Source organism: Calliopsis andreniformis, chromosome 6 (assembly GCF_051401765.1).
Source record: "Calliopsis andreniformis isolate RMS-2024a chromosome 6, iyCalAndr_principal, whole genome shotgun sequence".
NCBI classification, from domain to species: Eukaryota; Metazoa; Arthropoda; class Insecta; order Hymenoptera; family Andrenidae; genus Calliopsis; species Calliopsis andreniformis.
The window spans coordinates 10,800,828-10,816,189 of NC_135067.1; the positions used below are offsets into that span (position 1 = coordinate 10,800,828).

Sequence of the window (15,362 nt, forward strand, 5' to 3'; positions counted from 1 at the left end):
TCGTATTTATCTTAGAAAATCACGTTCTTTATCTCTCCTTGAAAATATCAAAATCTAGCATCTTCGTCAGAGAATGGCATTAAATAATTATTATATAATTTTTATCAGCCAGAAAGATACAATCATAGCTGGAATTTCGTGTTCAAGGTTCTTAAGTGATTCTTCTCTCCCTATCAACGTCACTTACCAGCTAGATAAGCCCCAAAAATCGTTCCATTATCAACTACTGCGTCTCGATAGTACTATATTAGAGCACGATGAACGACAATATTATCTACGCAACACTTATCATGTATTCCCACTCTGACGTTGGGCTTCAGTGAAACGCACTTTCCTCGCAGATAATATGTTCCCTGAACACCTTTCTTAACAATTCCTCCTTATTCGAAGCCCTAAATCTCATTTAATATTTTCACGAAGATATTTTAATCGGGCTTTTGATCAATTAATCAGCCAAGTTCTAGAACTTCTTAACAACGAAACAAGGAAGCAAGTTTACTGAGAACCGAGGGAAAAGTAGAGATTAACGACTTATCGTTGGATCTACGTCGTCTTTCTGAAGATTTCGATATCTACGCAGGTGATTGTTTATTTTGTATATTTTACTATACAATTTGTTTATTTTAGGTAATGACGATTACCATCTGATAGATTTTAGAACGGATTTCCTGAATAAAATAATTTTTTAATAAGATTCACTGTGTCTACATTAAAATTTCTGCTTTAAATAAATGTCTAGTTAGGTCACGTAAGATGTACATTTGGATAATTATGAATTGGAGTTTACGAAAAGGGAAAACGTACATTAATTAAATCTAGAAGAATATACAAATTATTTTCGCATTTCCAAGTGAACTTGGATAATAGCTTTCAGTAACATGTTTGACAAAACGCCAAAACTATTTGCAGTACAATAAAGAACTTGAATTATCCCCGAGACAGAGGCAATGAATTTTCATGCCTTCATCAATTTTACATTTATAGGACCATAACACGTCTGATCTAAAATTTAAAACTCACTGACATTCCGTCTATTTAAAACGTACAATAGCTTCACTGAAAGTCCCTTCTGATCTACCACTTGTATCGTCCTTCACCTTTCACCATCAGCCACGTACCCTCGCAATTTCACGTCTTAATGTTTAATCTACGAACGCGTTGCACAGTTTTCTCGCGCACCATTATCAAATGCTACTATTAATCGTTCCTCAGAACTTTAACTCCCTCCGAGAAAACACTTAAATCCTGATCATCTTTTAAACCAACTTAACGTCACTACCCAGCGAACTTGTAAAGCAATATCCATCGATCAATTCATCGTTTCCTTGAAACAGCTTCGCGGGCACTCTACATTTATTCGTCGCGCTCTTGGCAAGGGAGCATTCGAAGTAGACGATCGATTACTAACCACCGTCGCATTTCGTCACACGCTCGGGGAAATTACGATGTGCCAACCGAATGCGTAACCAAACTCGGCACAATATCGACGAAGTTCAGCTGTTGCGTCATCAGGGAGCGATAAACTCCGTTTCAATCTACTGATTTAGTGCGGAGGCTGATAGGGGTCCTAGAGATTAGGGGACTCGAGTGTCGAGACGAGTACCCCTTGATATTCGACGATAATGAAGAAAATACTATGAGAACTGAGCTTTTAAAGTCGTTTACCTTGTCGAAGGAGTAGCTCTAGATTTCTTGACAAGTTTCAGAAGAAGTAAATAATTCACAGGTACTGTTTATTTTATTTAGCATTAACCGAGAGAAGAATAACTTGCAACGAAAAGAAAAATAATTTGTGAAGTATAAAGTCTATGTAAGAGATAATACTACTAATCGTTTTGATTGATCTGAGAATTTTAGTATTGACTTTTTTGCAGCTGATGATTCTGACGTATGAGCCTTTAACATGGGTTCCGTGTAATTACTAAAATCTATAGTTAAAAGCTGCAGGGTTTTGGCACGAAATTGGTTTCCAAACTTCGAAATAGTGTGAAGTATTTTAAAACAACGTCAATGGCAATTGACAACAAATTTCGAAACGACGTTTGACGAGCGACAACCAGTTACAGATTTTGAAATGACGCAGAACTGCGTCATGACGTAGAAACGTGTTGAAACGGGAGTAACTTTTGATTCTGTGTAGGTGGAGAAGGAAAATAATAGGAATCTTTACCAATTTAAAAAATACTGGGAAGAACTGGGGAAAATACCATAAAATGATCAATTTCAATCGACAGGTGATAAATTCTATCTCGCTGGGATAACCCACAAATACTGGTAGCAGAATGGATTCGTAGAAAGCTGAAGGGCTTTGATTGAGTACGATTCACCCTGCTGCTTGAAATCGCCTTAGACGTTGCACTGAGAGCTATTATCTGCCCAAGAGCCTGCAGAATCGCTCAAATAAAGGGGAGGATCACAAGTATTCTCTATAATTGCTTCCAATGGGAAAAGGGAGATTGAAGAAATAAATGAAGCTCTATGGATGATTGTAATTGCTGAAAGACCAGTCCTCTATCCTCTGCAATTGAGGAAGAACAGATGCACTATGTGACCTGACAGACCACGGACACCATAAACTAGGACACGAGGACAGTATGAAGCAATAATCTTGTACTTGGAATCCCCCAATCTAGTTCCTTAATACCTTAAGTGCGTTGACTACAGTTCTTCAAGAAAGCAATAAACTTCAGATCCAGTAATCCTAACGTTTCCCAAGTTTAACCGACCATCTCATCGCAGCAGCAAACTTTTCGCTCGAAAACTGTCGAAACGAAGAAATCTACTGAAGTGCAATTATCGAGGTTAGTCACGAAGGTTCTCGAGTATATCAAACCGATTCCGTTTGCTCGCTTAGTCTATCTTTCCCGCGCAAACCAAGTTATCGGAGCACATTTCGAGCTTTCGCTGCTCTGTCGACCAATTCCAAGCTTGACGTGATTCAACAGAAGCTCCAGAGTTTGATCTCTTTCGAAGCATCGAAGAGCTTGTTCCCGTTTCAAACGAGAGGATTAAAAGAAGCTTTCGTGTGGAAGAAAAGGGATTGAATAACGAAAACTTGTTCACCTGTACTCGTGAATTCGAAATTCTACAAAATCAGGTTTTTAACGTGTGCGTGTATTTCAAGCCTGCTCCAGATACTTTGAGATAATCCCTTTATTTTGTTCTTCATGACTGATGAGAGAATTTCCATGGAATAACTTTTTGAATTTACAGGACTGTTTTATACCAGTAAATACAAATACTAACGGTGTAGTACAAGTATAAAACATTCTATAAATATTCAGCGTCTTTCAGATCACGCCTGTTGCATATTTATGAAACCCGTTTGGTCTTCGGCGAAAATAGTACAACAAATTCCGCTTCTCGATTCAGTTCACATTATTGCATATCTGCTGTTAGGAAATCGATAAAATAAGGATCTAGCATCTCGAAAGAATCTTGGTTCTTCTGTAAACAGTGCCACTCTTAATCTTTGCGAAGAAGATTTCCGCGAAAAGTTCACTAGCGCCGCGGACACCGTCAAAGTCAACAAACTTAAGTATTTGTTATCTCGAACTTACGCGCAATTAGATCTAAGAGTACAGTCATGTACGAAAACTGGTATTTTTTTTATTCCTCACTGTCTGCATAAAGTTTAGAAATAATAGAATAAATTTGTATTTCATGGAAGAATAAAACAGCACCTCAACATTTCAATTGTTTTTCTTGTCTACTCATCCTAGGAAATAAAATTTCATTTATCGATATCAATTTTGAATGAACAAACAATGAAATAAGCTGCACTACTCTACCAAAGATTCTTCAACACGAATATCCTTCATTACATCATTCTATTACCATAATCATCTACTCGTTCAATAAACCCTTCATCTACTACGAACACATGAGTTCCCAACTCAGCATCCACACTCCATGCGGAGGACGCAACACTCGCTTAGAGCAGACACTCAACAATCACAACTAGTACAGGATACTGCCTCTCAGCCAACCCAGCACCAAGAAGCTAACCCTTATCCAAGCCATTCCTCCCTCAAAACAAAAAAAAAACATTCCGAATCATCAATTGCTACCTAAAACCTCTCTTACGTCACAAAATCGTTATTACTCTCATACCAGACATCGATACCTATCCTTGAACCAATCCTCAAGGTTCTCAGTTCCAATTCTCTCTCATCATCTCCCCCAAACCCACAACACTTACTTTCACCAGAGCTCCCCGAGCGAGCCTAATCCCTAATCAGACAGCACTGAATCAACCTTCGATCCCCTTTCCTGGCCACTGAACCTCGATGGTCCCGATGCCCCACTAGGCATTGGGATTCGACGAAACACGCGGAATGTCAGTCAGGTCCGAGGGACACGGGTGCGTACTTCGACAGGATCGAGGCGAGTCGAGGCTCGTCCGCGCGGAATCCGTAATTACGCGCGCGTCACGCGAGATCGCACGGTCGAACGGTCGGTGCTCGCGTCGCTTGGTCACAGAAGAAGAGGAGGAGAGAAATGGAACGCGGTCAACGTGACGAGACCAGGCGAAACCGGAAGTACGGTCGCGCTACCGCGGCACTGCGCGTCGCGAAAAGGTCGTCGTCGGACACTTCGTGTTTGCCGCGACGTCCAACTGGCCAGGGTGTTCTGGTTTCGCAGAGATTTCACAGTGTGCGACAGAGGGGAGGCGAGAGAGGAGAGGGGGCGCGATTTGCGCGGGAAACTTGCGCGTCGCCCGTTCGGTCTCTCTCTGCCCTTCTCTGGTCGTTGTTTCCCTCGCAGAATTCTGATTCCTGTCTTTTCTTTTAGCCGCTTTTTGGGAGATTCTTTCGGAGCCCCTTCTTGGCTAACTTTGTTGCGGGCTAGTCAACTGTTCGCAGCGTTGTTTTCTTCCTTTTATCGATTCGCTGCATTTATCTTCTGCTATTCGGTTTCCGTCAACGTGTCGAGTTCTTTTAGAGAATTTAAACTGTGTTTTGTGGGCCTCTCCTTCCTCTGGAAGTTCTCTGATTCTCGTTTGAATGTTTTTTGTTTTCGGTAGTGAACTTTGGGTCTTTTTCTCGGTTCTCTTGGTCTGGTAGTATCTTCTTAACGATCACATTTTTCGGTGACTATTTTCTGTTTTCAGGAAAGTTCTTCTTTTCTTCTTTAACTAATTTGACGCTTCTGTTGCCTACTTTTTTTCATGATTCTCTTCGTATTTTTGTAGATATTTCTTGTGATGATTTACTACTCTCACTCCATTCTACTTTTTTGTTCTATCATTTTTTTTACCAAGTGACAGTTTTTTCTTTAAGTGATTCTGGCTTACTTAATCTTTTTACTTTTTCATTGCTCGTGCTATTTCATTTTTCGTTATTTGTTCTCTGTTTCTATGCTGTTTCGTCCGCTTGAAGACGTCCCCTTTTTTTCTCCATTACGCATGCTGACACATTGGCGCCATTTATTTCTTTTCTTTCAAACTCTGGCTTGAATAAAATCCATTTAAAACGACATCTGAAAAATGACTTTTCGAACGATACAAATTGATTACTTGAGAAGCGTACGGGGCGAATATAAACCGAGGCTAGGTGGGTTGCTTGATAAATAACGCATTCAATTGGATTCTGGGGAGCAGAATTTCGCCAATTTATCAAAATGAAATGATTCATTGCGCGAGTAATAATAACTGTGAAGTAATTTATTTAAAGGAATAACAGTTTTCATGTTGAACAATTTCGGTTTGCTACCGCACTATGCAAATAGTTCATAGATATTAAAGAAAAGGAAACTGATGTTCTATTATTTTTCTCATATTATCGTCCCCTTTTTATACTTCAGTTTTATTGCCTCATTTCTTTAGAAAACTTCCAATTTTCTCTGGTCATATTTTGCAACATTTATTATCAGTATGTCTCGTTTGTGTTATTAGGAATATACTTCTCTGCTGGTGAATAATATTCAGCTATAATACTAATTTTTTTTTCCATTTTTATTTGTCTTCTTTCTACTTCAGTTTAATCTTATTTGAAGGACGGTCTTTGATGTAAAGAGATTTCCTACGAAAACCTAATTTCAAAGACCTAGATAAGATAATACAATTCTATTATGTTGCTTCTAAACATGAAACTTTAAATTCTTTTATATTTTTATGACTAAATCTCGTTTCCTCCCTCCAAAGTCAATTTTGTATTAATTTTGCTTCCCTGATTCTCTTTTTAGTTTACTTCGACTCTTCTTTTTTTATTTGTTTCTTGTGCACGAAATATTATACACATGGAATCTAATATTTTGGATCTGACTCGAACAACCAGCATCCGAATTCCTCTCAAATGTTCGTTTTAACGCAACATACTGTTCGCCAGTCACAGGTCCGTCCTGAGTGTAAATTTAAACAAGTTTCGTGATTGCATCACACGAGTGCAAGGTATTTTCATTTATAGGTTAGGTCTGTTTGTAATTAAGTTCCCAAATCAAAATGCCAGAGCATAAATCTCGTGCAACGCATGAATTTCATTTTACAATTTTTTTCAATTTCATACTATAAATATTGAATTTAATTTAGAAATTCATTTTAAACCGAGTGAAACTTTGTTTCCTGGTTATCCATTATTATTAAAAAAAACTCAGCTGACAATAAATAATTAGATTTTGGACTTTTCGAGACAAGTTACGCGCCATTTAGTGGCGTCGAATACAATACGGCTGTTACGCGTCGAATCGCATCGAGAGAATGTTTAATGAATATTCAATGAGTTTTATTGTTCCACCTCTTGCGTTATGACATTGCCTTCAATTAACGAGAAACGATCAAAATATTTAATAAACAAAATACAGCAACGTAGTTGAACAGCAAAGTCGATTAAAATACCGATAATAATATGAAAATTAGAATATTTATAGTTAAACAAATATCTGTAAGACTGGCACATATTTCAGAATGCCAACTTAATTATTTCATCCTCTGTTTCATCTTACAAAACTTCAACCTCTTGAATATCCAACACTATCCACTAACACAAATCAGAATCTACCTTCACATTATTCCAATTCCCTCTATTTCACAAGAGACTTCAATTCGAGACTCACAGAATCACTGGAATATTCCGAAAAGAGTAGTCTTATTTTAACAGAAGATCCACTGACCGTAACACTCCATTAACTGCTTCCTAACACAGCCACAAGTCTTCACGACTGTAAATCACAACCACCTAATTTCGCGTGCCGTCTCGTAGTAAAACACTTGCTCGACGAAAAGATGAATTATTTATGCCGAGATGCAGGGACTCAGCGCTCAATTACTGGGCATAAAAATTCGATTTCCGACACGGGTTTCCTCGAAAAGAATGTTTATGTCATCGCCATTGTTTGATAGCGCGAAAATACTGTTCAACCGGTCAGCTCGAGCGTAACGAAGGTACTACGATAACGTGCACCGTCCGCGAGGCGGTAATTGCCACGTACACACGCCGCTGAAATAGCGCAGGGAAGCGTGCAGATATCGCTCTATTCCTAAATGACCGTCTTGACGTTGAACGACGGCAGTTATTTTAATGAACGCTCCAATCGCTCTTAATTCCCTGGATTCTTTAACTGCACCTATGCCATCGCGTATTTGCGGATCGTGGAACGGCGAGGACGAGGAATTCACGGCGTTCGGAGTGCAGGTTCGCTGCCAAGGACGACGATGGAACAATTACTGTTTAACTAGAGAAATTTGTCTTGATTCGAAATTATTTCATCGTAATTCTGACGTCAAACAGAAACGAGGACTCTGCTGCGATATTTTTTTAAATTAGTTTCCCAGTGATTCCATTTTCTCTCGATAATTTTATGTGAACTTACTGGGAATAGAGGAACACTTCCACAAGATTTTTAGATTAATTTTCTGACAAGTTTTGCGCTGAATTTATAAGGGGTAGTATTGCTCTGTTTTTAGTTATCTTTTTGTGGATTTTCTAAGAAAGTTTCTGTATATTTAAAGTAACATGGTCTAGGGAGATTGTTTGTGATTTATTTGTGTGGACTTTTTGGAGAACCTGGTGTACACTTTTCAGACTGAATTTAGGAAACAATTTTTACGAAGATTTTAGATATTTAGAATTTTGAGGAGAATTTCTTGCAAATTTGAGGACCTTTAATTTTCCAGGAATTTTCGCAGAAATTTTTGGGGAACCTTTGGGGTATAACAAATGTGTAAACGTACAATCTGAGGATAATATTAGAAGCCATACTAGCAATGTTAAACCCGAATGAACTTACATATTCCTAAACACAGAATTTTTTACACTTCATTACATCTTCAGCCATAAATGCTTTAAACAATTACGTAATAGGAAATCATAGAGTCGAAGGAGAAGGCAAAGTATTGATTATTTGTTGCTGACGAAACTCTCAGCATATCTAAACGCACCTACAGATATATCGATGAATAAATTTAACTTATGAGTACACAAAGCACTTGAAAATCGCCTGAAAAGCGTCAATACATTTAACAGGTTAAAAATGCAAGGAAAATCAATAACAACGACATTATTATTAGAACTGCATAGTATTTTTCGCGACAGCAAATATCACAGCGTTGTCAACAGTTCCATTAAATAGCCACAAGGTCCAGCGGGACGTAGTAATTAACTAGACTCGTCTGATTGGTGTCATTATACCAAGCTACAAGACTGGCAGATAAATAAATTGCTGAAACGAAGGAGATACATTATTAAATTCCTGTTGATTAATGGAACAACTTAACAGGAATGAACAAACCGCGAGAAAAAATCAGTAGACTTCAGTAATTCCCTCTCTAAATCCTCTGTTAATATTAACATGTAGCTATGATTTTCAGAGACTGCTCTTTGCTTCTGACAATCACCGAGGTTCAATACAATTTTCAACAGGTTCATGCAGCAAAATTGCACGGATATTGCGTGAATTCAGCTGAGAGAATTTTGCGCACAATGCAGAAACATAGTCAACGATAATTACATCTCACGAACGTGAAAACAGTCGCGCGTGTAGCCCACACGCTTACAGATTTGTGATTAATGATTGCACGGGTTGCTCCATAACGATAGTCAAAAAGGTAAATTATCTTCTACATGCAAACTTTACGAAATTATGGTGAAATATGTGAGCCAGGATCGATACGTGAATGCTGTTAATGAGAAATAATTAAAGTATCTTCAGAAACTATCATGACTCCTAAAACTCCTAAAATGAAACGAATTTCTGCAAAAATTCTGCAAACTCATGAATTTTGCTACGATAAAAAATGAAAGACGAAAGTTTGAAACAAATGTGTATTTAATAATAAAAATATCGATGACAAAATATCATAATAAAATTTCTATTTTAAGCGTTCTTTGTCATTCGATCGTTATCTGTTTCCCTGGCATTTAATAGCATTGTAAAAGAGGTCGCAAGCGTTAGATCCTCCGATGCAACTCCATCAGAAGCTAATCCACGGATTCGTGATAATCGCCTCACGACAGATGGAGTAGAGTGAATACACTGCGCTGACCGCGTATCGTTTCTGTTTGCTCTGCTCGAGATAAAAATATTTGCACGCGATGCGCTTCCACTCGCGTGCACTCACGTTGCATTCACTGCGTCGCGGGATTATTTACGCGACGTTATGTACTACTGGACACTGTCGACAGGATATCTGAGATGTCAGCGATTAGACTCGAATTTCATTCGAACTATTATAGCAGTGAAGAGAATCCCTCACTGATGAACAATGTTCCTTCGAAGTGATCTTGTAGATTCAGGATAGAACTTAAGATTAAACTCGAGGCACATTTAAAAAATACTGACTTAAGAGACCTAGTTTGATTTAGGTCTGGGTTCGATTTGAATTAGATTTGATTTTAATCTTGATTAGGTCTTGGTCCAATTTTAGTTAGATCAGAAGTAAATTGTAACTTAACATTAATTGGGTGTAGCAACGTATGTTGAGTTCGAGAAAGAGCAAATTTGATATTAAACAAAATTAGTTCTGAATCACATCTCATATAAATGTGATAGCGAAATTAGGTTTCAGTTAGGTTTGAACTAGCTTTGTGCTCTGTGAGGGCTAAGTCTAGACTCTAGACAAAGTTAGGAGTAGGTCTGAGTTAGAACTTGTTTGGCTTGGGTGTCAATTAGATCTGGGTTAAATCTTGCTTAGATTATGAACACGTTTAGGTTAGTGTTTCGGTTTTAGATTATAATGTGTCAGTTTGTACGTACACATTCAATGTGTACGTTTGGCCATTGAGCATAATTTGTATTTTTAACGAGACTTTTAACAGTTTCCATATGGAAGATACAGAGGCTATGTAAGAATGTAGAATGAAATATTAAGACATGCTGTTAAACAATTATGAACACAAATAACAAACTTTACATCTTCTATTTTCAACAATAGTACGTTCAATATACTTTCAGCTTGTAAAATAGATATCAGAAAATATCCTACTATTTTTACAAATATCCAGAGACAAACTCGATAAAAAGTGTTCCCCAGAGAAAGTATCATCAAGTTTCCATCAATAGGTGTACAGTTTGCAGCAACAGCGATTGCGTCATACTCAAATTGAATAATAATTCGACTTACCTATATTGATCAGTAAATATCCTGAAAAGAAGAATTCGTTTTTATTCGAAAACGTTCCACTATATTCATGCTGTTAATTATTTACATGTATCTCGCAAATCTAGAAACACTCTGTTCATCATTAACGTGTTATTGTATCTTGTTCATGTCAGAGTGTAATTTACATCACTAAATAATCTTCAAGATTATCAACTTTAGCGAAAGCTGGCTGCCTGAACGTTCTACGCGCTGTTTGCTTCACTAATGGCAAACATTTAATAATAATAAAATACAAAATAAATGAAAAGCATAAAAAGGATTCTACTCTCTTGTAATCTTTTTTTCCACCTGCCTGCACGGGCTACAGCGTATTTTTAACGCTGTACACGTGTCTATTGTTTCACGGATCGTGGAACACATCGTGGTGCAAAGTGTTGAAATTTAAAGAGAAAGCAGTGCAACTGAATCATGTGTACGTGAACGTGTTCAAGCATCGATTTCATGAAAGCAGTTCTGCCACGCGCTTTTGCCGACCTCTGTTCCGATGAAATTCTATCGACGCCATTCAAACTGCATAGCTGTGTTGCGAAAATAGAGAAATGGACTAAAAACATTACAGGCTAAAACTCTAATGAATTTTCTGCTTTAAGTTTTCTAAGGGAGCTGTAATATTTGGAAGCTGAAAAACATCGTTAAGTGTCGAAAATCAACTAGGGACTTCTAATTGGTAACTTTACTAATTTCTAAATCATCTTTCTCCCGAAATAGTCGAATGTGTAATATTTTCTAGAATTTTACCGAGTTCATTCAAAATTCCTAACAAAATTAGCTTCGTCTCTATGAATATATTTATAAAAGATTTGAACACTCACTAAGCGAAATACTTCTCCAACTAGTCGCCATATTACAGTCACAAGCAACGCTGACTAAAAGAGAACGATAACTCGTCATCAAACTCATTTGCAAACATATTTCAACCGAAGCGTTTTCAACATTCTTCAATATTTACAACCAGACCAAAAAGGAATGAATTTAGAAAAAAAAAAAATAGAATAACGAAGGCGTACGTTAACTCAGTCTAATGAACGGTAGCCAGAAAAATGGCGATACGTCTCAGCGAAGGAACAAAGATTAGTTCCATGCACTTCGTTAATCCCGTTCGCATGAGAAGAGACGAGAACTCGGGCATAGAGGTATTAACAGGCAGCGATTCGAGTCGATATCACAACAATTAATTATCGTGGCGAGGGGTGTTGATTAGTCTGTGAGTGTGTTGTGGCCATATATATGTGAGGTAGAATGAAATTGATAATAGATAATAGGGAATCGAGTACATACGCTCGCTCAACAGGAAGCTCGGTCTCTTTGAACCTGCAACCCAAGGATCACAAATACATGATATCGTCACACCCCGCACCCTTTGGTCACATTTAAAAATAAAATTGTCTCAGCGATGCAGCAAGGCGTGAAATCCAGGTAGAAATTATGCTAATCAGAAAACGGGACAAAGTTTGTTGTTCGTATACACTAGGGGACTTCAACATAACAATCATTGTTGTTAAAGATAATTTTCATGTTTAGTACTTCGATAGTGACAGAAAGGAGTATATGATTCGTTTGTGTAAAATTTCATCAGAACCCAGATGAATGAAACAATCTATAGCCAACAGTGAAGTCAACTGGTTTCTTGTAGTCACTTAAGTAGAAAATGCGCAAAACACGAATGGATTTATTCTACTGTTTGTTTCAAATATAGAAACTCTTTTGAGTTGCCATCTGTGGCTGGACTAGAGATATATATGGAAAAATTCGACGCTGTTTACCGGCTGTAAGTAAACTGGAATGAATTCTAGCAGAGACGAGAACCTCTGTCCAAAAGAAAAGTATGAATCAGGTATTTTATAAATATAATGTTCACTATTATCGATAGAGGAACAGAAGATGTACATTTTATTATTATCTATTTTTAAAAGAAAGTAGTATAGGTAATGAACCAGTTGACTTTTTTCTGCTACATATAAGCTCGAATAAATTTGATTTTATAAGGGTTTACTAATTTCCTATTTTTATTATTTTAATTAAACAATTTTTTTTAAGAAGTAACGCATGAAAATTTCGAAACAATGAAATGATGTAGCTATATTCATCGCCTTACTGCATTATACACGAGAAATAACAGAACGTAGTAATGTGTTGTTAAGCATCACCACCACCAAAGGAAGCTACAATACCTTTCAAGCTACACATATAATGAAGATAGAACAAATACTGTTTTCATACAGTTATTGTATAATACAACCGTATCGACAGAAATGTGCTCGGATCAGATGTTTGAAACCGTTTCATCGTATACTTGCGTATGCAATTTGCAGCCCTGCGTGAGGCAAGGCAAGAAATCATTACACAGATACGATTTTTAAAATATGTGTCACTTTTTAAAATAATATATTGCTGAAGCAAATCTTATTATATTGAAAACCTTGCATTCAAATGTACAAAATTAAAGACTAAAAGAGAAACAGCTTTGTTTTCATCTTTAAACAATTTAGAAAGCAGAAGAAACTAGATATAGAGTATTTCACCTGCGGTGGCAGTAGTACAGGTCGGCGTATGATCAGACATCTCAACTGTTTTCACTAAAAGGAACATCTTGATGCAGAGTTTATAAAAATGACTAATGGATGTGATTCTAGGACTAGAAAAATGTTATTTGTTAGTTACTAATTGTGTCTTAACATCGAGAGAAAAAAAATTAATTAATCATTTGACAGTATGATGTATTCTTTTTTTACTGTTTTATGAAATTCTAGGAACATGTTCTATTATATCGATAATGATTATCTCCTGTGAATTTTGGTTCCAAACCGTTTTTGTCGCATATTTCATCTGTGGTTTCACAATCTCTATTTTGCCTTCATCAGTTAATGTAGAAACCATTGCTACCTTGAATTCTGTTTTACCAACTAAAGATACTGTCACAATTTTTCCTAAACAACAGTCGATAAAGTGACTGTACAGCAGTCGATAAGGCAGTCGAGTAAGAAAGTGCAGAATTTTGCCAGAGTATCGAGACTACAACCGAATACATGTTCAATTATGTAATTAAACTGTGTCTAGTGTTAGCTTCGAACAGTTGATAAACTGACACTGCTCCCAAGCCGTGTTTATTTTCCAATTAGCTTTTAATTATTCATAAGCACGTACATATTGCATTACGACACACCAATTATCATTGGCTTGTGTGCAAATAGGTTCATCAGTGGCGCCGTGTCGAGAGGAATCTGTAATTTGCGTAGGCGTAAATTACAAACTGGCACTGGCCTAATTATGAGCCATAGTTCTGCGCTGAATAACCAGCAATTATGAACTCCTTCAAAACACATGGCCCTCTGAGAAGTAGCTGATTATTTCAATAAACCAATCAGTGTAAATATGCGATTGAACGTCAGCAACTTGTTTTCCTACATCGAGTACGATAACAATCAATAGTTATTGTTCCAAATGTGTTGAAAACATTTTTACAACCAAAACCAGATCTACCAAGTGACATAGAAATCATTAGAAACAGAAATTTGTTCACCTCTTTCATACATTCCAGCAGGAGACTACGTTGGATGTCTGATCATGGTCGACCAGTTCTACTGAAAAGCGTATACAGATAGTTTACTCGTTTACGAAATGCATTCCAAAATTTTCAGAAATTTATCTGATCAAAGCCACATACCCCAGACTGTGATCTACATATTTTCAGTTAGTTATTTACAAGTATTTTACAATTTAGAAACTGTTTAGAAACATTTCTACTTCCCATCTTCCCGATACAAGAAAGTGATTAGAAAAGACAAAAGGTGTTTGTTCTCGAAATTCCACCACCCTGTTTGGAGGAAAGGAAGATTCCATGGTGTCTTACCTTTCGCTGGCGATCGAGCTGTTCCGTGACATCGATTTCGGTGACATCTCGAAATCGCTGTCGCTGCGATACAGGAAACTCTCCCTTCGCTGCGGCAGAGTTTGGAGAACGAGGCCTGCACTCGGTGAGGCGCCGCCACCGCCCCCGGCGCCGCCGTCCAGCGTCGAGGCGCCATTTTCCACGTCGAAGCTGCAAACACAAACAGGAACGCTTGTTAAATAACTGTTCCGTTAATCGACGAGTACCAGCGCCACGTCAACACAATCTATACTACTCTTTCCTGAGCGCTTGTGTGTATACTAAATTTCGCTATGCTTTGAAATTTCAGGTCAACTTTCAAGCATAACATGATATAACATGATTCCATCGTTTAAAGGCAATTTTGGAAGTTTTCGAAATTTTGGAAACTGCGAAAACCATAATCATGACTGATGGAATTAATACTTGTTTCAATGAGGGTTGATGGTTGATGATTGTAAAAGTAATTTTAAGTTCTTTTTTCTTTTAAAAAAAGAAGGCTTGTTAAGCCACGTGTGTAACTTCAAAAGTGTACATAAAAATCACCTCTTTGTTACATATATTTCACACGTGGGATCGTAGGTTTATGTTACAAATTTTACCATTTCTATTCATTTGAAAAAGTATTTAACTTTACTTGCAGAAAACGATGTAGGAATTGTTTCAAATTTAAGAATTATACTCTTTGCGAACTCTTAAGCCACATTTCCACTCTTGTAACGTCCAATACGAAATTTACTCAGAGTACTCTTGGAAAGTGATATTCATCGACAGAGTCTCAAGTGGGTTCTGCACTGAGAATTGCGTATGTGGAAACACGGCTTTAATCAATGTAAGTGGATTCGCGCTCCATATACCTTCCGCCTCGACTTTCTTGAAAACGAAGTGCTCTAAGGA

The 15,362-nt window shown here is 37.3% G+C and overlaps 1 protein-coding gene across 15 annotated transcripts in view; it reads right to left on the minus strand.

Annotated features, from left to right (window-relative positions):
- Dnc (phosphodiesterase dunce) overlaps window positions 1-15,362 on the minus strand; it is a 420,060-nt gene that overhangs the window by 51,987 nt on the left and 352,711 nt on the right. For 10 of the 15 annotated variants that reach the window (XM_076380416.1, XM_076380424.1, XM_076380420.1 and 7 more), the window contains 3 exons: window positions 14,448-14,636; window positions 11,876-11,908; window positions 10,559-10,579 (listed from right to left, as the gene is read on the minus strand). In XM_076380416.1, the coding sequence (XP_076236531.1) occupies window positions 10,559-10,579; window positions 11,876-11,908; window positions 14,448-14,636 (243 nt within the window). Of the gene's footprint in view, window positions 1-4,201; window positions 6,884-7,110; window positions 7,325-10,558; window positions 10,580-11,875; window positions 11,909-14,447; window positions 14,637-15,362 lie in introns of those variants that run through there. The other 5 variants (XM_076380425.1, XM_076380413.1, XM_076380414.1 and 2 more) reach the window with 4 other exon arrangements.